At 39.0% G+C, this 23410-nt stretch overlaps 2 protein-coding genes and 1 long non-coding RNA gene across 7 annotated transcripts in view; 2 read left to right on the top strand and 1 right to left on the bottom strand.

Annotated features, from left to right (window-relative positions):
* The first annotated feature begins 1104 nt into the window (after positions 1 to 1104).
* Positions 1105 to 13165, top strand: NIPSNAP3A (nipsnap homolog 3A). The gene is made up of 6 exons (XM_007116041.4): positions 1105 to 1275; positions 3853 to 4063; positions 6153 to 6311; positions 7827 to 7976; positions 12143 to 12229; positions 12319 to 13165. Exons 1-6 carry the CDS (start codon positions 1216 to 1218, stop codon positions 12393 to 12395), a joined length of 744 nt encoding a protein of 247 aa, XP_007116103.1. The 5' UTR covers positions 1105 to 1215; the 3' UTR covers positions 12396 to 13165.
* Positions 8892 to 21732, bottom strand: LOC114486856 (uncharacterized). 5 transcript variants are annotated; one of them, XR_008618188.1, is made up of 7 exons: positions 21558 to 21732; positions 20445 to 20513; positions 19283 to 19405; positions 17836 to 18024; positions 15883 to 15990; positions 14760 to 14974; positions 8892 to 11808 (listed from the first exon to the last, which is right to left on the bottom strand). It is a non-coding gene; the product is annotated as an uncharacterized lncRNA (long non-coding RNA). The 5 variants fall into 5 exon arrangements; XR_003681176.2 differs by having other exon boundaries at positions 8892 to 9751; XR_003681174.2 differs by lacking the exon at positions 8892 to 11808 and adding an exon at positions 13750 to 14395.
* A 110-nt stretch (positions 21733 to 21842) lies between these two features.
* LOC102980197 (protein NipSnap homolog 3A-like) overlaps positions 21843 to 23410 on the top strand; it is a 12168-nt gene continuing 10600 nt past the window's right edge. Inside the window, exon 1 of the mRNA XM_007116039.4 lies at positions 21843 to 21999. Within this exon, the coding sequence (XP_007116101.1) occupies positions 21940 to 21999 (60 nt within the window). The 5' untranslated portion in view covers positions 21843 to 21939. The remainder of the gene's footprint in view (positions 22000 to 23410) is intronic.

Raw genomic sequence — 23410 nt, 5'->3', positions numbered from 1 at the left:
TGTTAATTCCGGGGGGGGGAGTCTAAGAAAATAAATTTAAACATAAAGATCCAGTCTGGGCACAGATGATGCTTTGTTTTGTCTTCATTAGTTAGAAATGGATGCCCATCATCTGGAAAAAATGACTCGCCCTTCTGGAATTACTAATTTTAAAAAGCCTCCTTTCCTCTGAACAGATGATTCAAGTCATTGTTGTACAAGGTACAACTAAGCCCCTAGTCCTAATAATATAAGTAATATTGCATTAATGTTTGCAATAATGTAACTATTAGCAAGAATAACATAAACATGATGTAAATAATGTAAATTAATGATGTAATCAATTAACTGATTACTTTTCATGTAAACATTATTAGATGCAGGAAGGGAAATTATTTGGGGGGCATGTTATACTAGAGACATAAATCCTCTTCTCCCATAGAGGGAGTCAATAGATACTATCTAAACCGAAAAAAAAAAAACACACCAAAAAACCCCCCACAAGAAATAGCAGAATATGCCTATTATTTAAAAATACAGAAACAGGCGTCAGAAGAAATAGCTCGAAATGCTGAAAGGTGATTATTCTGGTGAGCAATAATCAGGGATAGAGGAGACTAGACCAGAGGTTTTGCTTTTAAGGATCACAGAATTTTAACAACGTATGTTTATATTTGAATTTTTCATATCTAGCTCGGTGCCCCCATTCCTCTGAGCTCCTGGAAAATACAGTGTAAATTATTAGGAGCCTTGCAACTTCACGCTGTGGGCAGTGATGAGGAAGGAGAATGCACTTAGAACAGAAAAGTGAAGGCTCCTTGGTCGTACACACTCGCACCCTACACACGAACTTTTAGGAATTGTACGCAGGTGCGCAAGGAGATGAGGCGATGGGCCCAGACAGGTGGTACAGGAGCGACATCAGCACTCAGCTAATTCTAATGTCATTTCTGACGCTGGGGGTAAGAACGTTTGAGGGTACCAACGCGAAAGGAAGAGTCAGGGCTAACACGAAACGCGCCTGGGGCTCAGGCTGCGGAGGACGCCTGGCAGACTGGGCGGTCCGGCCGCCACCCCACCCCCACCCGGCCCCAACGCAGGAGGAGGAGCCGACCCGCCCGGAGTCTGCATCCGGCAGCTGTGCAGGCGCCGCTCCCTGCTAGTCGGGAAGCCACAGAAGGAGGAATTTAAGGAAGAATACCGGCCGCTGCACTTCTCAGCGCTCGAAGCCGTGCCATGCTTGCCCTCCGAAGGAGCCTGACTAAGGCTCTGGCCGCTCGGACGCAGGCGCCTCAGGTAACGGCCGCCCGGGAAGTGCCCAAAACGTTCCCTGGGCGGGGGGGTTGGGCGGGTGCGGGGTGCGGGGAGGGGCGTCTGCAGGGAGAGAGCGGGCCGCGCATGCGCCTACGGGCCCAGACCTGCCAACGTGGTGCTGCTGCCGCAGAGGTTCTAGTACAAGTCTCGGAATCCCGAGGCGGCGGACCCCGGGATGCGCGGCAGGAGGAAGGGTGCTGTTAGAGGAAGACCCACTGCCAGGGTCGCCTCCGGCCGGCTCGCAAACAGTCGTGAACAGGGGCCGTTTCTAGCCTAGGTACCCGGAAGCCCTGAGGACACCCCTGAAGCGCCAGCTGCTGCGTTTTTGCGGCTCTGCGAGGTTGCTGTCGCCGCATTGGGGACTGTGCTAGACACTGGTCCGGACTCTTACTGATTTGTGTTTTGACAAGCCCCTCCAGACTGAAGGGGCAATAGGACAGGCCTCCCCCTATTAAACGAAATACACAACCTTCCAGCATTTTGCAGGCAGAGAACCTTTAAGAGGGGGCCCAGGGTGCAGGTGGTGAAGCATCCTGCCCAGATGCCACTGTCTCCTGAGGTTGGTGCCCTAGTCAGGCAGTGTCAGGAACCTCGTAGCAAATATGATGATGACAACTTCATTTAATCTGGATAAAACATGTACAAAATAGATTATTGTGATTCAGCCTTAACTGTCAGGAATTGGCCTATTCCGTGAATCTAACCTAGAGGTTTTTTCCTTTTGGTGTTTAGGCTTTCACTTCTTTCTCAAAGAGCAGTAAGAAGGGGATTATAATCTACTCTAAAGACTGACTTTCTGGTGAAGACTAAAGAGGAACCATTAATGGCCCCTTCACCCAAGATTAGCAATAGTCTTTATTCTGATTCTCTCTACTGGGGCAGGACCAAGAATTATTCCTTAGAACTTTTACTCTGAACTTTGACGTTATTAAATGTCAACCAAAAATAAGGAAAAAAATGGTTCTGACAAACCTAGGGGAAGGAGAGGAATAAAGACGCAGACGTAGAGAATGGACTTGAGGACACAGGGAGGACACGTTCTTCTGCCAACAATAATAAAATGTGTGCCTTTGATCACATATTTTGACCTCCAAATACAAATTCCCTGAAAAGCAACTTAAAAAGCAATTGTTACAAGTACCCTATTGGCCCATTTTCTGATATCTGATATATTTTATTTATAATATTTTTTAACTATAAATACTAGGCAGTTTTTATTTGCTTAACATTCTTTTAGTAAAGTTTGGTAAGATGGCACAAAAAGAATATCTGCCAAATACAGGGGCAGCTGCAATTGTTTTTGATGGCAAACTTAAGTCAGTTGGGCAATAAGAGTATAACTCATAATAGACATGGAATGACCTCAAGAGAGATGATTATAATTAAGCCTTATACACAGTTAAGTAAAATATATGCATTACTGTGTTTTGTAAACAAAATATATGTCAGAAGAAGAAGCCTACTGCTTTCCTTTGACATATCAGGTAGTCAGTATAAGCCCAAAATTCATCAATAGCCTTATAAGTACCAAAACTAATAGATAATTCTGGTATAATCAGCTTCAGGAAATGTGTACATGCTAACCAAACTTATGTGTGATGGATATGTAAACTAGAATGCTATATGAATGTATATGTATATGCATGTGTGTATGTACATATATTTGTATATACATATATATATATATATATATATACACAAACACATATACCTACACAAAGCATCTCCTACTGAAAGTTAAGTTTACTCAGAGAAACCAATTAGAAATTTACATTGTGAGCATATGACTATTACAAAAGTAATGAATGGTTCTTAAGGGATATTTCCATCAACCTGCTATAATTGGGGTGGATTAAATGCCCTTCTGCAGGTTGCATATGTAATTAAACCCTAATAATTATTCAGACATTCTGACTTACTGACGTTTCCTTTTTCTAGCATTTACACAGGCTATCACCATATTACAATGCAATTGGCTAAGTCATAGTTTCCTATTACATTAGTTACACTCCTGTCCTATTTTTGACTAGTGGTCCACTTCACTGGATTTAGAAAATACTTCTATCTGACCAGCAATTTCCATTGTTTTAAGAACCTAAAAAAAAAAATGAGTTTTCTGCCAGTAAACACATTGTCATTGTGCCAGCCAAAATACCTGTCTATGTTAAAAAATTGTTTTAAATGCTTAACTCTAATACATATGCTATTCAGTAAAGATGGAATATTGGCTAAATAAGGGATAATAAACTATTTGTAAAATTTATTAGGATCCTAATTGTAGTCCTTTGGTAAAGAGACTGCCCCAGTGCCTTCTTATGAGCAACTTCTCATGGAAAAGTGACTAAAAGTGGAGCCCCTAGCTGTATATTTAGAATGTTTAAAAGCAGGCATCTTTATTGACATATCTCTAAACAAATTCAGTGGAGAGAGGACAACAGAAGTCGAAACAGAATATGAGTTTAATGAGTGTCCCTTGTTTCCAGACTCAGATTTGTTTGTAACATAATGTTATAAACCCTACCTTCCCCAAATATTTCAACTTGCCTTATCTTTCTTCAGGTGTGCTCATCTTTTGCTACAGGCCCCAGACAATACGATGGAACATTCTATGAATTTCGTACCTATTATGTTAAGCCCTCAAAGATGAATGAGTTCCTGGAAAATGTTAAGAAAAACATTCATCTTCGGACAGCTCACTCTGAATTGGTTGGATTCTGGACTGTAGAATTTGGAGGCAGAATGAATAAAGTGTTTCATGTTTGGAAGTATGGTATGAGTCATCAGCTTAAGTATTCAGTACAGATTTTCATTCAGTTAGATATTACATGAGACTTAGTTCTTGGATCTATGTTACTATAAATACATACAGGTTAAGTAAAACTAAAAAAGCAAGACCAAAAAAATTAATTCAGTGGTTATTCTTCCCAACAGTATACCTCTTAACAGCCCATTGCTGGAACCTTTATATTATCATATGGGAAGCAATATTGGGAAAATGTGGCATCTCCAATTTCAAGTCATAAAATTCTGAACTAGACTTTAATTCTAAAAAAAAATTTTAGAATGGCTTATTGTAAAGATTTTTTATGAAAAATTTAAAGCAGTTAATGCAAGAACCAGAGTGGGTTAGGATCATAAAAGAAAGTAGAATTATTTTTTCTTTATATTGAAGCTATAGCTGGATATCAGTGTTTTAGCAGAAATCATTCAAACATCTAGGGACTTTAGGGAAATAGAAGTTGATAGGGGATGATAGTTAACTTTGAAGCCCTCACCCATCCTTAAGATTTAATAATTTTGTTATATTTCAGGACCACTTTGGTATTTTTTCTGCCCCCAGAGTTTCAAGGAATTCACTGTCATTATACTAGTCTAGGGAGGTAAAGGAAAGGAAGTGAGTGAGTTCTTTCAGTATTGAAGTTGACCAACCCCTGATTTACAAGAAGAACGGTTACAGGAATCCCCAGAATGTTTAACTCCAATATTAAATTTTTGTGAAGTCACATCAGGACTTGATGATATCTAAAGAACTTTTAATAATTTCATTTAGTGTTTGGTTATCAGTGTCCAAAGTTAATAGTCATAAAGTACTTTAATATGAAAAGTACTCATTCTGTATTTAATGTGGCCATAGTTTAGGGGTTCTCCCTGTTGTAATAAAACAAACCCCATTAAAACACAATTTATGGGACTTCCCTGGTGCTGCAGTGGTTAAGAATCTGCCTGCCAATGCAGGGGACACGGGTTCGAGCCCTGGTCTGGGAAGATCCCACATGCCACGGAGCACCTAAGCCCATGCCCCACAACTACTGAGCCTGCGCTCTAGAGCCCGCGAACCACAACTACTGAAGCCCACACGCCTAGAGCCCGTGCTCCACAACAAGAGAAGACACCGCAACGGGAATCCCGCACACCACCACGAAGAGTAGCCCCCGCTCGCCGCAACTAGAGAAAGCCCTCGCGCAGCAACGAAGACCCAACGCAACCAAAAATAAATAAATTTATTTTAAAAAACATAATTTATGCTTTAATGCACCACCAGCTGAATCACGTCATTAAGAAATTACTAGTAAGGTCCTGATATAACTTACTAAAGCTCTAAGAAAGCTGTTATCCCTTATCTGCAACGTAAACCATAGAAAACTCTTTTACCATTAGTCTAATAAGGCCCTATTAGTAAATATTAGTACTAGGCCCATATGTTAGTAACATATGGGTAACAAACAGAAGAGAAATAGTACTGGGTAAAAAGAATGGATGACAGTAAGTAAGAGAATGAGCACTGTTTCTTTGGAAGCTGTTTGTTCAAAGAAGAGGCTGAAAAAGCAAATCTTAATTTCTTGTATGTTCAATTTAATTCAGTTATACCTTGACCTGACCACTCATCACCATCACCACTGATAAAGAAAATTAGTCTTTTTCTAAACTGGCGCCATAATTTAAATGCCTCGATAAAATTACTAAGAATATTTAACAGATATTGAGTACTCACTAGGTGCCAAACACTGTTCTGAGCTCCTTTCATGTGCTAATTCATTTAATCCTCACTTCAGCCCTGGAGTTAAACAGACAGAAAGATTCAATAACTTACCTAAGCCTCACAACTACCTACTAAGTGGTAGAGCGTATAAAGCCCATTACTGTATGACATTATCAGTTGTTTACATTCCTACTCCCCTTTTAGACCATGAACAACTTGGGGACAGGTGTCACATTTACTTAGGTTGGTGTCTCCAGTGATATAACACAGTCCTTATGTGGCCTTGATGAACATTTACTAAACTGAATGAAACCCAGAAAAAGTACAGGTGGTTTTAAATCAAACATTTTTATTTTTCTTACTCCTTTTCATCCCATAGACAATTTTGCTCATCGAACTGAAGTTCAGAAAGCCTTGGCCAAAGATAAGGAATGGCAAGAACAATTTCTCATTCCAAATTTGGCTCTTATTGATAAACAAGAGAGTGAAATTACTTATCTGGTGCCATGGTGCAAATTAGAAAAACCTCCAAAAGAAGGTAAGTCCTTCCGTCTTAGTCACTGAATTTTGATGGAGAAAATATTAACGATTTTAAGCTATAAAAACTAAAGTTCTACTGGAAAAACATGAAGTTAATCTTTTGCATAATATAGGAACATGTTGATTGTTGAGATAAAAATAAGTTGGAGCTCTTAGCTTATTCTTAAAAATTGAGCATTAAATAATGGAGTATTTTTCCAAATTGGTATCATACTGATACTTAAAGTTTAGCTATATTATAGAAAAAGTTGACATGGTCACTAAAGGTTGAGAAGTTGGGCCTTGGGAGCAGGGAACACATGTGGGTAGATGAGGGATAGTGTATGATATTTTGTCATAATTTTTAAATATTATAAACTTTTAGATATAAAAGTATTTTTCCATAAATTACTACTAGTCTCAAATCATTAAGTACAAATTTGCTTATAAAATTTGACTGTTTGGGGGGAATGAATTAACTGAAACTGCCAAGCTGTATTACTGTAGTCTAACTTTTATGTCTTCCTCTTTCTTATTTCTCAGTTTGAAAATAATTCCTAAAGATTTGTCTTCTTCCTGATTTCACTTCTTGCTGACTTAAAGAAATTATTACCTCAATCCAGTTTTAAACAAAGGTCAGATTAGAAAAAGCATAAACGAATTTAAATTTTATTTCCCCCATTATTCCCAACTCCGTAGTGCATTTTGGATTACAAGAGATTTGCGAAGTCTTATTTAGACCCTTATCCACCTAGATCCCCTCAGTTTTAGGCACCATCTAAATGAACTAGTGGTCTTCAAAGACAATGTCAAATCTTGGTTCTCTTCCTCTATGTTATTCATGATTCTTCAGTAACTTTTGCATGTTTTTCCTTTACTTCTCAAATCTACTGGTCCCCTAGTTTCTTTCTGTCCACCCACCCTATACTTCCACCCAGAAGGTAAAATACTTTTCAAGTATTTACCTAGATATTATATACCTGGAATAATAAAACCACCTCCTTTAGGGTTTGTTTTCCCTCAAAAACTCTGAGACAGTCACTTCAGGTCCATTGTTTGCTTGCTGTTCCTGGTAGAAATGGAAACCTATAGGGGGAAATTATATAAAGCAAAAAAGTAGTAGAAGTTGGAGAGAAGAACAGAACTGTAAGAGATTGGAAACTACTTTATTCATTTCTATTATAAAAGTGTAAATGCAGGCAGCTAAAAAGTCCTATTCCATTATTTTCTCACTATTTTATTGACAAATTTTATAGATTAAAAATATTTTAAATAATAACTTACCTATATCTTCCAGTCCCTTTTTCTTTGTTCCCTATGATAAGCTTAACAACTCATCCTTAAAGTAGGACAAGGACTTTCTAAACATAAAAGCACAGTGCAAATTATTAATAAATATATCTATATAAACATGTATATGTGTATGATCCTCCAAATCTATATATAGATTAGCTTTCCACTGGAACCAAACTAGACAGGATTACAAATTGCTTGATTGTGTTCAGTAAAATACTTATTTTTCTCCTTATTCCAGGAGTCTATGAACTGGCTACTTTTCAGATGAAACCTGGTGGGCCAGCTCTGTGGGGTGACCCATTTAAAAGGGCAGTTCATACTCATGTCAATCAAGGCTACACAAAATTAGTTGGAGTGTTCCATGCAGAATATGGAATACTCAACAGAGGTACAGTTGTCCATCTCTTCTATGAAATTGCAAAGTATATTGGTGATCTACTGTAAGTTCCTTGGGTCACTTTGTCTCTGTTCTCATTATTGAGTGTATTTTACATTTTATTGCCAAATTTTTAGTTTTTTGTGATTTTAAGGGTTGAGTAAACCTGTTTTAAATCTTATTTATTTAGAAGAGTAATACCTTATGAAGCCTTTTTCAAATACTGAACTGCTTTTTTCTCTGATACATCAAAATGATAAAATTTTTAAAACTGGAAAGACCCTCAAGAAATCACCTATTCCTTTCATAATCTTTTTTTCATAATCTACATAATCTCTGAATGTAGTTTTATTGATTTTTTCCACTTTTATTGCAATATAATTGAATATAACATTGTATAAGTTTAAGGTGTACAACATAAAGATCTGATATATGTATATATTGTGTGAAATGATTACCACAAGAAGTTTAGTTAACATCCATTTCCTCACATAGTTACAATTTTTTTTTCCTTGTGACGGGAACTTTGAAGTTTCTCAGCAACTTATTTATTTTATATGTGAAAGTTTGTACTGTTGTACCATTTGTGATTTTTTAAAATAATATTACTTGGGTTGTTTGGGGGTGAAAAATAATATATAGTTATTGTAAATATTAAAAACATGGACAAGCCCAAAGAAAAAAATTACCCATTTCTCACTACTTATATATACATAGTATGTATACCATATTGATTTATTTAATAAAACACCTATTTGGGATATTTAGCTTTTCAAGTTGAAAGATACTCCAGTCAGGATTTCAGAGGGTTTTTTTGTTAAAATAATATTGGGTTGTTTGGGGGTGAAAAATAATATATAGTTATTGTAAATATTAAAAACATGGACAAGCCCAAAGAAAAAAATTACCCATTTCTCACTACTTATATATACATAGTATGTATACCATATTGATTTATTTAATAAAACACCTATTTGGGATATTTAGCTTTTCAAGTTGAAAGATACTCCAGTCAGGATTTCAGAGGGTTTTTTTGTTTTTTTGTGGCAAACTCGAAAAATGCTTGTAAAATTTATCTGAGAGGATAACTAAGACTTTTAATATTTGAAAACTCATAATACCCAGTTGCCTCCTCGTATTCTCCACTTCATGTCTAATGGACATCTCAAACCTAACATATCCAGAGTTGAGCTGATCGTTGCCCAGAAATTCAACTTTTAATAATATATTGTAAAAAAAAAAGTTGGACTGTGCAAAAATAGATGTTTGTTCAAGTTGGAAAATACATGAAGAGGAGAAAAATTATGACAATTATTAGATGCCTTTCTCACACCATACACTAAAATAAAATCAAGATGGATTATAAATATCAATTAAAAATCTGAATTCATAGAATTACTGAAACAATATAGATAAATTTATTTAATAATATGTGAGAACAACATTTCTAAGCCAAAAGCAAATGAAGAAACTATGAAGGAGAAAAAAAGAACTAATGATTTTATTGTACAAAGGCTCAAATTTCTGTGCATACCCAAAACAACATAAATGAAATCCAAAAGCAAAAAGAAAAATAAAAGCGTATGCAAAGACGACACAGATGACTAATATATATTAAAGAAGTTGCAGATTAAAACAATAATTGGGGCTTCCCTGGTGGCGCAGTGGTTGAGGGTCCGCCTGCCGATGCAGGGGACACGGGTTCGTGTCCCCGTCCGGGAAGATCCCACATGCCACCGAGCGGCTGGGCCAGTGAGCCATGGCCGCTGAGCCTGTGGGTCCGGAGGCTGCGCTCCGCAACGGGAGAGGCCACAACAGTAACAGGCCCGCGTACCGCAAAAAAAAAAACACAAAAATCATTAATTGGATGCCATTTTTTACCTAATAAAAACATATTATATAGATATAGTGTTAGAGGGGTTAGGGACAAACAAGTACTGTTGTACTATGTAGGGTTGTATTGGCTTAATCTTGCCCCCCTTAATAATTTGGCAATAAAATAAAAAGCTAATTTTTTTCAACTGTTTTTGCCAACATTCTAGGAAATATGAATGGTTTTAGTTATACAAGAAGGAAATTTGAAAGGATATAAAATATATAATCACATTTGAATGATGACATTAAAGGTTTTTTAAATCTCTAATTTACTATAATGGACGTGTAGAATTTTTATTTAAAAAAACTACTGAAATGTGTGTGCACACACTTTTTAATCTTAAATTCGTTCTCAGTGTACTAGGAATATGATAATATGCTGAGTATAAATCAGTACTTCCCTTCTGGAGGATAGTGTATAATATATACACTGTACATTTGTAAGTGTATATATGTAAGATAGTCTTTGGTTGTCTCAATTTAAATTTTAGGAGTTTATGTTAAGAAAATAATCAGATCCAGACTGCCTGGGTTTGAATCCCAGCTCCACCACTTAAAACTCTGTCACCTTGGGTGAGTTACTTAACCTTACTGTGCCTTAGTTTCCTCATCCATAAAATGATGATAATAATAACCTACCACTGAAGGTTATTATGAAAACTAAATGAGTTAATACACACAAAATGTAAAACCAGGCTCAGCACGTAGTAGGCATGCAATAAATGTTAGTAGAAGTTGTCATCAACATTGCTCTTATTATAGATATACATGTACTGCTGCTCTAATGAAATTTATGTCAGCATTATTTATAGTAAGGAAACTTTGGAAACAATGTGGTATAACCTTCTTTATGTAATACACATGTGATACATAAATAGATATATAGATATGTGTCACATATAATGTATTTATAACCATAAGCATATATTTTTATGTTTATGTGTATATAAATGCATAAATATATATTAAAATGAAACATGTATGCATAACTATGGAAAGAGATATACCAAGTATTAAAGTGGTTATTTCTGGATGGTACTGAAATGCCTCCTACTTTATCTGCATTTTCCTATACAGATAACATGTATTATACTGTAATTATAAAAAGTTTGTAAAAAACTATGCACAAGAACATTACCCCAGTATTTCATAGAATACTGAAATATTGGAAATAATTTAATTGGTCAATAACAAGGGGTTGGGATAAAATGTTGTTATATCTATAAGAAGGAATTCACATAGCCATGAAAAATTAATGTTATTGCACAGGGAACTCTACTCAATGATCTGTGGTGACCTAAATGGGAAATCCAAAAAAGAGGGGATATATACGTATAGCTGATTCACGTTGCTGTACAGCAGAAACGAACACAACATTGTAAAGCAACTATACTCCAATAAAAATTAATTTAAAAAATTAATGTTATTTCCATAGAAAGAACACATTGTTGATTTTTTAAAATCTATTACTAAGACTAAGCATAATATACAGCAAGATCCTAATGTGATTTTCCTCACATTTTTTAAAGGAAATACACTTAATTGAGGTTTTCCTTAGGTGGTTAACATTATTGCTACTTTTAGTTTTTTTCTTTGTATCACCCAAATGTTCAATAATAAACACAACTTTTTTTATGATCTTGCTTTTTTAAAATAAAGGAACATGTATTAGGAAGTCATGCAATTTGGGTCTAGTCTTTATTTATTTATTTTTTTTGGCTGTGTTGGGTCTTTGTTGCTGCGCACAGGCTTTCTCTAGCTGTGGCGAACGGGGGCTAACCTTCGTTGTGGTGCATGGGCTTCTCATTGCGGTGGCTTCTCTTGTTGCAGAGCATGGGCTCTAGGCACACAGGCTTCAGTAGTTGTGGCTCGCGAGCTCTAGAGCACAGGTTCAGTAGTTGTGTCTCACGGACTTAGCTTCTCCATGGCATGTGGGATCTTCCCGGACCAGGGCTCGAACCCATGTCCCCTGCATTGGCAGGCGGATTCTTAACCACTGCACCACCAGGGAAACCCTGAGTCTAGTCTTGATTATGTCTTTAGCTGTGTTATTTTACTTCCCTTCTCCAGCTTTCTGTTTCTTCATCTACAAAACCAGTTTGACTAATTAATTTATAAATTTCTCTCCGAAATCGCTCACCCCTCTGAAATCTTATCACTAATATACTTAGTGTTACCCTGTTGATAATCACTATTTTGATTTAAAGAATAGGAGTTACAGTTTCTGATTAATGTTTCTGTCTTTCTTATTTGAGTAATGCCACAGTCTTTAGAATCTATTTCTGGTTTATTTATTTCTGCAGTTCATGTTCTTTGGTGGAACAAGAGTGCAGATAGCCGAGCAGCTGGGAGACATCAGTCTCATGAGGATCCCAGAGTTGTGGCAGCTGGTAAGCTATTTCACTAAGCACAAGTTATTCTTAGAACAAATTTGATTTAGTCAATAACTTTATATACCTTCTTATGAATTTTTTTCCAGTTCGGGAAAGTGTTAACTTCCTTGGGTCTCAGCAGAATATGCTTCTGATTCCTATGTCATTTTCACCATTGAAATAGTTTTCCACTGATAAATGAAGCATTTCATTAACTGCCATAAGATGTGTCTACTAATGGTGCTTAAATTCTCCCAAGAGATTCTCATTTTTATTTGATGGAGGTGGTAAGTTAATTTGCTATGTCCCTTGCATATTTAAAAGCTACCTCTGTCCACTATCACCACCACTTCAGGAAAAAGTCTGTTTCTTTTTGCCTAGGCATTTCAGTATCTGTCATACATTAAAAATAGTTGCTATTACTATAGGATCTTGACTTTTCATTTGTTTCCAAATATCCTCTTTTTCTCTATTTTGACAACCCTCTGCTTTTATAGCACTTTCTTACATTCAAATGATTCTTTCATTTCCATACCTGTGATAATATCTTTAAATTAATTGTATACATTATTAACCTTTTCATCATGTCTCTTTTTCTGAGATTTTAAAAGTTTTTGTCCATTAAAGTTTATTTTATACTGCCAGATAGGATTCATAAAAATATTAAACATATTTCTTTACTATGGAAGAGTATAATGTTACCTGTGTCACCTGTATTAATTATGGTTTTCACATTAATAATTACCTGGAAAATAATGTTATTAGGTCCTGGTATTAAAAGTTATTGATGACTCATTGGTTTATATGCTGCAGTATCTTCATTTGCAGTTAACTTTACTAATTTTTACTTCATTTTAAATCACTGTTTAACAAAGGTACTTGGTCATCTGTTTGTTTTAATGAGATATTTATGCTTATGGAAATCTTTGCCCTAATAAAAGCCTACATATACAATCTGATTCTTTCTATTGTGTTTTATATTTTTATCCTCATCTCAGGAGCTATTGTTGTGTTGCCATAAGGTAATGAGACAGTAATAATCTACTATCTTTATTGTAAATATTTTCACCTCAAGTAAATAGCCTGCTAGTAACCTTATAAGAATTTCTTCAGTACCATCACAGACATACTAGGATTTTCTTACAACTTTAGTTTTTATTTTAGTTGAGTGCCTCAGCCTTCTTAAACTAGATTTGGCACTTCTAAGCTCTCCTGGTAGCTTGTACTTACAGCTATGTTATTTTATGTTTCTAACATACTGCAAAAACAATAAATTATGAATTAGCTATCTATGGGAAACCTGAAAATCAGGAAGCACGGTCACCTCTCACTTACCTGGTCCTCAGGAATCTGAAGGACAGACGAGTTCCTAGTAAGGCAAAGAACACGCTGACTCTGAAGGCTAAAATCTATCAGACATGTTAGAGGCACTGGCTTAAATTTTGATTAAGAGTCTTCCACCTCAGTTTTTTGAAAAGTTGTCACTTAGGGAGTGAGGTGGTGATGGTATGAATTGCATCACCTGTATTAATTATGGTTTTCACATTAATAATTACTTACCTGGAAAATAATGTTATTAGGTCCTGGTATTAAAAGTTATTGATGACTCATTGGTTTATATGCCGCAGTATCTTCATTTGCAGTTAACTTTACTAATTTTTACTTCATTTTAAATCACTGTTTAACAAAGGTACTTGGTCATCTGTTTGTTTTAATGAGATATTTATGCTTATGGAAATCTTTGCCCTAATAAAAGCCTACATATACAATCTGATTCTTTCTATTGTGTTTTATATTTTTATCCTCATCTCAGGAGCTATTGTTGTGTTGCCATAAGGTAATGAGACAGTAATAATCTACTATCTTTATTGTAAATATTTTCACCTCAAGTAAATAGCCTGCTAGTAACCTTATAAGAATTTCTTCAGTACCATCACAGACATACTAGGATTTTCTTACAACTTTAGTTTTTATTTTAGTTGAGTGCCTCAGCCTTCTTAAACTAGATTTGGCACTTCTAAGCTCTCCTGGTAGCTTGTACTTACAGCTATGTTATTTTATGTTTCTAACATACTGCAAAAACAATAAATTATGAATTAGCTATCTATGGGAAACCTGAAAATCAGGAAGCACGGTCACCTCTCACTTACCTGGTCCTCAGGAATCTGAAGGACAGACGAGTTCCTAGTAAGGCAAAGAACACGCTGACTCTGAAGGCTAAAATCTATCAGACATGTTAGAGGCACTGGCTTAAATTTTGATTAAGAGTCTTCCACCTCAGTTTTTTGAAAAGTTGTCACTTAGGGAGTGAGGTGGTGATGGTATGAATTGCAGGCTGTGTGGACGGATTTCCTCTGGCGTGAGATCAGCCATGTGCTTAAGGCCGTGTTTGGTCACATGAAAGTGTACAACTGCGCCTGCCTTTTCCTCTTTCATTCATCTTTGGACTAGCTAGAATATTTCTAGGTGATGGCCAGGGGCCCTTTCATCCATCCAATCCAGAGCCCTGATGGAGGTTTATAAAGCAGCAGCACACCAGCATTCTTACCATGTCCTAGACAGAATTGGAGAGCCAGTAGAATGATGGGCTTCACTCCGCTGATGAACTACAGGTGCTTCTATTTGCTGACGCACCCCTGGGTCAGGAACATGACAAAGCTGGCCGGGACAGAGGACATCGCAGAGTTGACATAGATGGATGTAATTATGTCCACTAACATGTTCTTCTTGCAAAGAGAAAGTCAGTGAGAATCTGAGGGTTCACTGATGCAATTGAGGACTCAATCAAGGCAGACACACATATGCAATATCTGAAGAATAGCCGAGGGAAAAACACCGGCTCAATAAATAATATAAAATTATTTTATTCAGAGTTAAAACATTTTCAGGTCAAAAACCTGACAGTTCAAATGCGGAACTGATTTCTCTGAGTTCATGAAAGAGTCCAGTACCAAAATGAAACTATTGAAAGAGGTTGGAGAGGGAATTTCCTGGCAGTCCAGTGGTTAGGACTCTATGCTTCCACTTCAGGGGACCTGGGTTCAATCCCTGGTCAGGGAAGGCCTGGCCCAAAATAAAATAAATAAATAAATAAATGGAATTTAATTTAATTATTTTTTAAAAAAAGAAAGAGGTCTGAGAGTGGCCTAATGGGGTTCACTTTGGTTCACTGTTTTTGACATTATAAGAGCAGCAGGTTGTAAATTCTCACACACACAAAGGACTGCTTTGGTTTGAAAACTTAATAAATGCAGAAATATTAGTGTGAAATTACTCAAATAAGTTAAATTCTTCTGGCTGTAAATAAAGTGGAAAACAACAATGTATAGCATATTAATCTAACAGAAACAAAAATTCTAACAGATTCTTGTTGTAAGAACAGTCTTATACACCCTTTATACAGGGTCATATAAAATTTCCATTGACCTATATAATTATTCTGTAGGAGATAAGCAGAAACAATAATTGCCACGCTCCACGTATAAGATCTACACTTTCAAGTATCAACTCGAGCTCAGTCTTGACTGGCGTAAGATCACTAAATGCCAGTGATGCCTTTGTATTTAAAAGTCTTAAACAATAAACTGTTAGGTGGCCATGTTTACCTGCCAACTACTCCCATGTACCAACTACTCTGGGCCCCTTTTTCTGACATGTTTTGGGATGGATACTGTTACTTGCCGAGCTTCAAGTGTTCTTTCACTTGCTTGATGGCATCCTTAACTTTGACTTGGAGGACATGATTGAGAAGCACTGGCACCCCGAGAAACCTACCATACCTAAAAGAACAGCCTGACATTAGAACACTGAGAATATGAACACAGTATCTCTTTGTAGCAGATACAGCATGAGTCTGTACATGTTTCATTTAGATGCATTCCCTCTTTAAAGGAAGTCTAAAGTTAGATTTGGTGAAAGTTATAGCTCAATCTCCTCTATTGGATTCTGGCAACCTCTTAACTCCTATTATTCCTGCCCAGGGGGCTAACAGAAACTAAATGGGGAAGGGGAGGGGCTTGGGCTTGATTATAGACAAAGTGAGACGTCTGAGATGTTAAAGAAAGAATACTCATTCATCTCACAGATGCTTCTCCAACTATGGTGGCTCAGGCCTAAACCTGGATCGCAAGGTAAACGAATGGGGAGTCAGGACGAGCAGTGAGGGACACTGACCAGAAAGACCTGAAGGACTTATACACAGGCCTTGGCTCTCTCCCAGCATGAGGGCCACTGTAGATGTCCCAGACTACTCTGCTCAGAGAGCTACGTTGTGAGGCAGCCATGTAAGTTATCTCATTTTCCTGAAGGTATGAATGGATTTCAACGATTCTTCCTTCTTTTCTTCTGAGTACCACCTATTCCTTCAAAACTCAGAGGGACAAATGAGCTGAAAAGCAGTGAAAATAAATGGTTTTAATACCACTTCTTCCATCCATGTCCTTCGTGGGTCCATGTAAAAAGACTGAGAAACTGTCCTTAAATCCGTAGGACCCTTTATGAATCTGATTTGGGAGAAAAGTGTAACTAAGATATGAGACTCATACTTTGGATTAAACTAATTCAAAACAACCTTATTTATGAGATATGACTAAGCTAGAAGCTTTTTAAAATTCAAAGTAAACCGAGCACATGTGTCTTTATGGACCAGAATTGGAATAGAAAACAAATCAAGGACAACAATGACACATGTCCCTCAAACATGTACCACAGTGTGACCAGACTCTGCCCACAGGGTCCAGGCTCTGCCATCAGCCAGCCACCAAGGTCTGGTCCATTCCGCTCTCAGCAGGGCCGTTCACTTATGGCAAGCCAAGGAGAGCCCCAGCAAATTATGCTGAACAACTGTGAAGTACCAGAATAGACCGTGAAGTATCATTCTTTATGGTTACAAAAGGTTTTTAGGGAGCAGCACCATTGACTATGCCTAGTGAATTCTTTTGTTCATTGGAGTTATACTGAGGAAGAGATGAGCTCTTATTTTAAAGAAAGGTAATCAGGAAGGACTGCTTTAAGTTTTCAACACCATTTGAAATGCCTTCTCCTCACCCTGCAACCTGGATGCTGATAAGGCAGCAGAGAGACATCAAAAGCAAGCCTCTTCCTGAAATCATTCTCAGAAAAAATGGCTCAGAACTGTTCCCCACACTCAGAGTTTCAGAGGCTGTCAGAGTTGTAAGACCCACAGAAGTTTTATGGGCCAGCCTCCCTAATTCAGCGGTGAGGAAACAGGCCCAGGGACTCAGAGTGGCCTGTCCAAGGTCACCAGCTCATCGCTGGCAGAGGCAGAGATGAAGCTGGGCTTGTCACAGTCTGTCCCGTGACACCACCACTGGGGGAGAGTCCACAGTGTACCTTCCGCAGCTCATTGATCCAGAGTATTGTATTCTCTTGTACCTCGAACCAGTGAGGAAACTAGGCTGACTTCAAAAGAGAGAAGCAGGCTAAGCTCCCTCAGATACAGGAACAATGTGCTCCAAGGCCCCTCCTCTCAAAACTCACATGCTTTTCCCTATGACAAGAATCAAGACTGAAAGAGACCCTCCTGACATGGCAGATCACCCATTCCTTCTCTCCAAGCCCACCCTGCACCCCACCTGAACGGTCACACCCTGAAAGTGACTCACTTGTGGAGGAGGCAGCCCCCCAGCCCCCAGGGGACACACAGACAGCATCTTCTTGATTTTGTCGCTGCTACACTGGCAGGTGGGGTGGGGTTCTCCATCGTCCAGTTCCCATTTCTGAAGAGGTCCGTGATGGTCTGGGGGACTGGAGTGGTGGTCCACTCCTCCTCCCCCACCGAGCAGGGCATGTCTCTGCAAAGGGACGTCAAAGATAGGATCACCCAAGAGGGCCTGGCCTCTCCTATTGCCTCAGAGCACAGGACCAATCAATAACAACTGCAAACATGCATCTGTCCCCTCACCTTTTGGTTATTTGACGCCCCCGTCCCCACTGCCATAGGCTTGTAAGCTGCAGACTCATTTTACGGTTAGGGGTGATGGAACACAAAGAGGGCCTAAATGCTCATATACTGAACTCAAGTCAATCCAATCTACCGCCCATGTCTTCACTCAACAAACATTCACTGAGCAGCTACTATATGCCAGACACTGTTCTGCATATTTGAGAGTCTGGGTGAATAAGAAAAAGTCCCTACCTTCAAGGAGTTTGCAATCCTATAGAGAAATTTGACAGTAAACAAATAATTATATCACTTAGCCAAAAATAAAGCAGTACATGAGGAGAAGAGTGACTACGCTCCCTGAGAAGGTGATAACTTCTTCCAAGGCATAAACGATTAGGAAAAACAAACCAGGAAAAGATTTGGGGAGAAAGAACTCCATGAGCAAAGGCAATAGAAAGTGTAGGTACAAAGTCCCACAAAAGAAATGAGCTTTTATGTTTAAGGAACAACAGGAAGGCAGTGGGGCTGGAATGTGATGAGCTACGAGGGAGAGTGATGGGAGATGAGGAGGAGGGAGGCAGGAGCCATAGGACGTAGGCCTGGAAGGAGTCTGCATTTTATGCTCAATGTGCTGAAACCTGGTGGAGAGTGTCAGGATTCACTTTATGTTTCAAAATGAGTAGAGAATTGGGAGGGGCGCAGTTAGTAGGGGTCAGAGTTGTTGGTACGTGAAGAGCTAGGTTGTTTGCAAGCATCCCAGGTGACCAAAGACAAGGCCTTTATGCCTGACTTGAGTTCTAAATTACTGTGTAACCATCAACAAGTCACTTGCCCTCTTGGAGCTTATTTTCACCACTAGCAAAATAAAAGTGTAAAATTACTTCTTTCAACAAAGAATTTCTAGTGTCCCTTTCAGTTTCAAAATTATACAATTTAATGCATTTATTTTTGAGAAATTTATCCTTAAAAAACTGAAAGATTCCAATGATGCCCCTGGTTTAATATTCTGGGGGTTCTGTGCAGAAATTAATCTGAGTGATTAATTCTATGGGAAAGTACTAAAATGAGATTCTCTCATTTAATTATCCTTACAACCCTAGGTAGTAGTTTAATTATCACCAATAACAAACAAGGTAACAGAGGCTCAGAGAAACTGAGTAACTTACCCAAGGTTACACAGTCAATAAGTACCAGAACCGGAATTCAAATCCAGGCCTGTATGCTCCAAGCTCATATTCTTTATATCACTCACACAGTCTGTTGAGAAGAATCTATGCAGACTCCTTCCCCTGATTTTATAGAGACAGAGAAACAAGTCACATACAAAGAAGCAGGAATCAGCATGCCATGAATTTCTTGCTAGAAGCTATAATACAGTGGAGAATTGCCTTTGAAATTATAAGGAAAAATTATTTCCAATGTAGAATTTTATGCCCAACCAACATATGAATCAAGGTTTTGGTAGAATAAAACATTTTTAGAAATTCAAGTCTCGAAAAAAAAAAGCTACCAAATCCTGGCAACAGGAGGTCCAACACAAGGCAAACGAGATCCCCCAGGATATCAGTGAGAGGAGATCCCAGAATTACTACCATGCTGTCTTAAAAAACAATTAGCCCACACTGGAGCAATAGAACAAAGGACCCTGAAAGATAATGCCAGAAGATGAAACTGATAAGCTGATTAATGGGTTTAATCATATTGAGAGGAAATTTATTTAGGCAAAGAACTTGGTGATTAATAAGTGATGGGTATAATGAAAATAATAGAAACAAATGAAAAAGAAATAGTCACTCTCCTATTGATTAAGATCATAGGTTTAAGCCACAAAGCAGTGGCTTAAACTAGAAAAATTTTCTCTTGTAAAAAAGTCCAGAGATAGGCAGTTCAGGGCTCCTAGTATGGTGCTCCACGGTATCAGAACCTAGGCTGCTTCTCTCTTGTTCTGCCATCTTCAGCATGTGGTTTCTACCTCATAGTCCAAGAACTCAAGCCATTACTCCACATTCCAGCAAGTAGAAATAAGAAAGAAACAAGGAGGGCAAGAACTGCTCCTGCACTGCTTTAAGACCACTTACAGTAGGTCATAAATGCATTAACACATCCCACTGGCCAGGACTTAGTCACATGGCTGCACCAAGCTGCAAGGGTTCTATTGCTAATTTTCAAAAAAGGTGGGGTGGGAGAAGAATGGCTATTGGGAAATAGCTAGCAGTCTCTGCTACCTCCCTCCAGCACTTTCTATTCTCCATATCCTACTTGTTTTTCCTCATCGTATTTATTAAGCCTTGACATATTTTTCCTTCATTTATTTTTGTTTCCACTAACCTAGAAACTCCAAGAGAACACGAACTTTGACTTTTGTTCACCTCTGCACCCCAGTTGTTGGAAAAGTGCCTGAAGCATAAAGGAGTTTAATTAATATGGGTTGAATGAGGGAATGAATTGTTAATTCTAGGAGGGAAAAGCCTCAGAAAATAAATTTAACCATAAAGATCCAGTCCAGGTACAGATGATGCTTTTTTGTCTTGCTTGGTTAGAAATGGACGCCCATCAACTAGAAAAACTGACTCATCCCCCTCTGGAATTACTAACTTTAAAAAGCCTCCCTTCCTCTCAACAGATGATTCAAAAGTCTTTGCAAAAGCACAACCAATACAACCACAGACAATAGCCTTGTAATAATTACCTAGTCTTAACAGTATAAGCAATATTACTTCAGTGTGTGCATGAATGTAATGATTGTGTAATTGAATTTAGTGTGTGTATTTATATGTTTAGAAGGTAATGTAATTAGTAATTATGTAAACATCAATATAATCAAATTAATAACGTTACAATTAACTATTCTTAATGTAAGCATTATCAGATGCAGGAAAGGAAGTGTATTTTGGGGTAGTGGTATGTAACAGACCTAAATCCTCATTTTCCAAGCAACAGACACTATCTATAACAGAAAATATCAAGAAACACCAGAAAAGGCATATAATGACATTTACATAATAATAAACAAGCTCTACAAGAAACAGCTGAAAATGTTGAAAGTAATTACTCTGGGGACCAATTTCAGGACTAAGAAGGACAAGATCAGAGGTCTGCTGTTTTGCTTTTAAGGTTTAAAAACTATTTGATTCAAACTATATATATTTAAATTTGAATTTTCGAATCTAGTTCGGGGCCCCCATTCCTCTGAGCTCCTGAGAAATACAATCTATATCATTATTAGGAGCCTTACAAGGTCATACTGGGGGTGGCAATAGAGAGAGAAAATGCACTTAATGAACAAAAGGGAAGAATCACTAGTCTTTAGCTACACGTGAATCAGCCGACTAAAACTGACCGCTGCAAACACGTCCGCGATTTAAAATGCAAAGCATGACGCACACACGCATGGATACTGCCTTCCCAATGGTCATACACACTCTCATTCTACACACGAACTTTTACTGATTGTATGCAAGAGCTCTTGGAGATGAGGCGATGTGTCCAGATAGGTGGTACAGGAACGACCTCAGCATTCAGCTAATTCTAATATCAGTCTTGACGACGGGGGTAAGAACATTTGGGGAAACAAAGGAGCCAGGAAGGGTCAAAGGTGACACCAAAGGCGTCTGGGGCCGGCCCCGGGCGGACGCCTTACGCACTGGACTCTCCGGCCGCGCCACAACCCCGGGCGTGAGGCGGAGCTGACCCGCGGATCCCCGCCCCGAGCCTGCGTCCGGCAGTTGTGCAGGCGCTGCTCCCTGCTAGTCGGGAAGCCAGAGGAGGAGGGGTTTAAGGAAGAATCCCGGCCGCTGCCCTTCTCAGCGCTCGAAGACGCGCCATGCTTGCCCTTGGAAAGAGCCTGACTAAGGCTCTGGCCGCTCGGACCCTGGCGCCTCAGGTACCTGCCCCGGGGACGCGCCCAAAATGATCCCTGGGAGAGGGGAGGGGAGGGGAGGGCCCGGGAGGCGCACCACCCGGCTCGCGCTCCCTGACCTGGGAGCCTTGTGCTGCTGCCTACTTGTAGAGCAAGTCCCAGCGCCTGGAAGCGAGGACCCTGGAGCGCGCAGGAGGAGAAAGGGTGCCCTTAGGGGAAGGCCGGCTGCCTGTGTCGCCTACGGCCGGCTCGGGAACAACCATGGATGGGGGGCTTTTCTAGCCTGGGTTCCCGGCGGCCCTGAGGCCACCCCTGAAGCGCCAGCTTCTGCGTTCTTGCCGCCCCGCGCCTTTGGGCTCGCTGCGCTGGTCCCTGTGCCAGGCACTGGTCCAGCCTCTTCTACTGACTTTTGACAAGCCACAAGCCCCTCTAGACTGAAGGGTGAAGGAGAAAAAGGTCAACCTGACGCTAGCAAGAGAACGGGCCTCCCGCTTATACATGAAATAAAACTTCTGAGCATTTTGCAGAGAACCTCGGAGAGGGGCCCAGGGTACAGGTGGTGCAGCATCTGCCCAGCTGCCACTGACTCCTGCAGTCAGTGCCCAAGTCACGCAGGGTCGGGAACTTCCTAGAAAATATGATGATGACAACCTCATTAAAGTTAAATGAGAAATGATGAATTGGGAGATTGGCATTGACATATAAAAAATAATAATAATTAAATAAATTTAAAAAGTTAAATGAGAAATGTACAAAATAGATTTTTGTGATTCGGCCTTAACTGTCGTGGATTGTCCTGTTTTGTGAATCTAAGCTAGAGATGTTTTGTTGTTGTTGTTGTTTTTAACATCTTTATTGGAGTATAATTGCTTTACAATGGTGTGTTAGTTTCTGCTTTACAACAAAGTGAATCAGTTATACATATACATATACATATGTTCCCATATCTCTTCCCTCTTGCATCTCCCTCCCTCCCACCCTCCCTATCCCACCCCTCTAGGTGGTCACAAAGCACCGAGCTGATCTCCCTGTGCTATGCGGCTGCTTCCCACTAGCTATCTATTTTACATTTGGTAGTGTATATATGTCCATGCCACTCTCCCACTTCCTCACAGCTTACCCTTCCCCCTCCCCATATCCTCAAGTCCATGCTCTAGTAGCTGTGGCTGCTTCCCACTAGCTATCTATTTTACATTTGGTAGTGTATATATGTCCATGCCACTCTCTCACTTTGTCACAGCTTAACCTTCCCCCTCCCCATATCCTCAGGTCCCTTCTCTAGAAGGTGTGTCTTTATTCCCCGTCTTACCCCTAGGTTCTTCATGACTTTTTTTTTTTTCTTAGATTCCATATATATGTGTTAGCATACGGTATTTGTTTTTCTCCTTCTGACTTACTTCACTCTGTATGACAGACTCCAGGTCCATCCACCTCA

Source organism: Physeter macrocephalus, chromosome 9 (assembly GCF_002837175.3).
Source record: "Physeter macrocephalus isolate SW-GA chromosome 9, ASM283717v5, whole genome shotgun sequence".
NCBI lineage: Eukaryota > Metazoa > Chordata > Mammalia > Artiodactyla > Physeteridae > Physeter > Physeter macrocephalus.
This window is presented reverse-complemented; position numbering and strand designations above follow the sequence as displayed.

Bases quoted from the DNA above. Each gene is read 5' to 3' on its own strand.
- NIPSNAP3A (XM_007116041.4), top strand. From the start codon at position 1,216: ATGCTTGCCCTCCGAAGGAGCCTGACTAAGGCTCTGGCCGCTCGGACG. The intron at 4,064-6,152 runs GTATGAGTCATC...TTCATCCCATAG, and splicing joins GTTTCATGTTTGGAAGTATG to ACAATTTTGCTCATCGAACT. The intron at 12,230-12,318 runs GTAAGCTATTTC...ATTTTTTTCCAG, and splicing joins TCCCAGAGTTGTGGCAGCTG to TTCGGGAAAGTGTTAACTTC.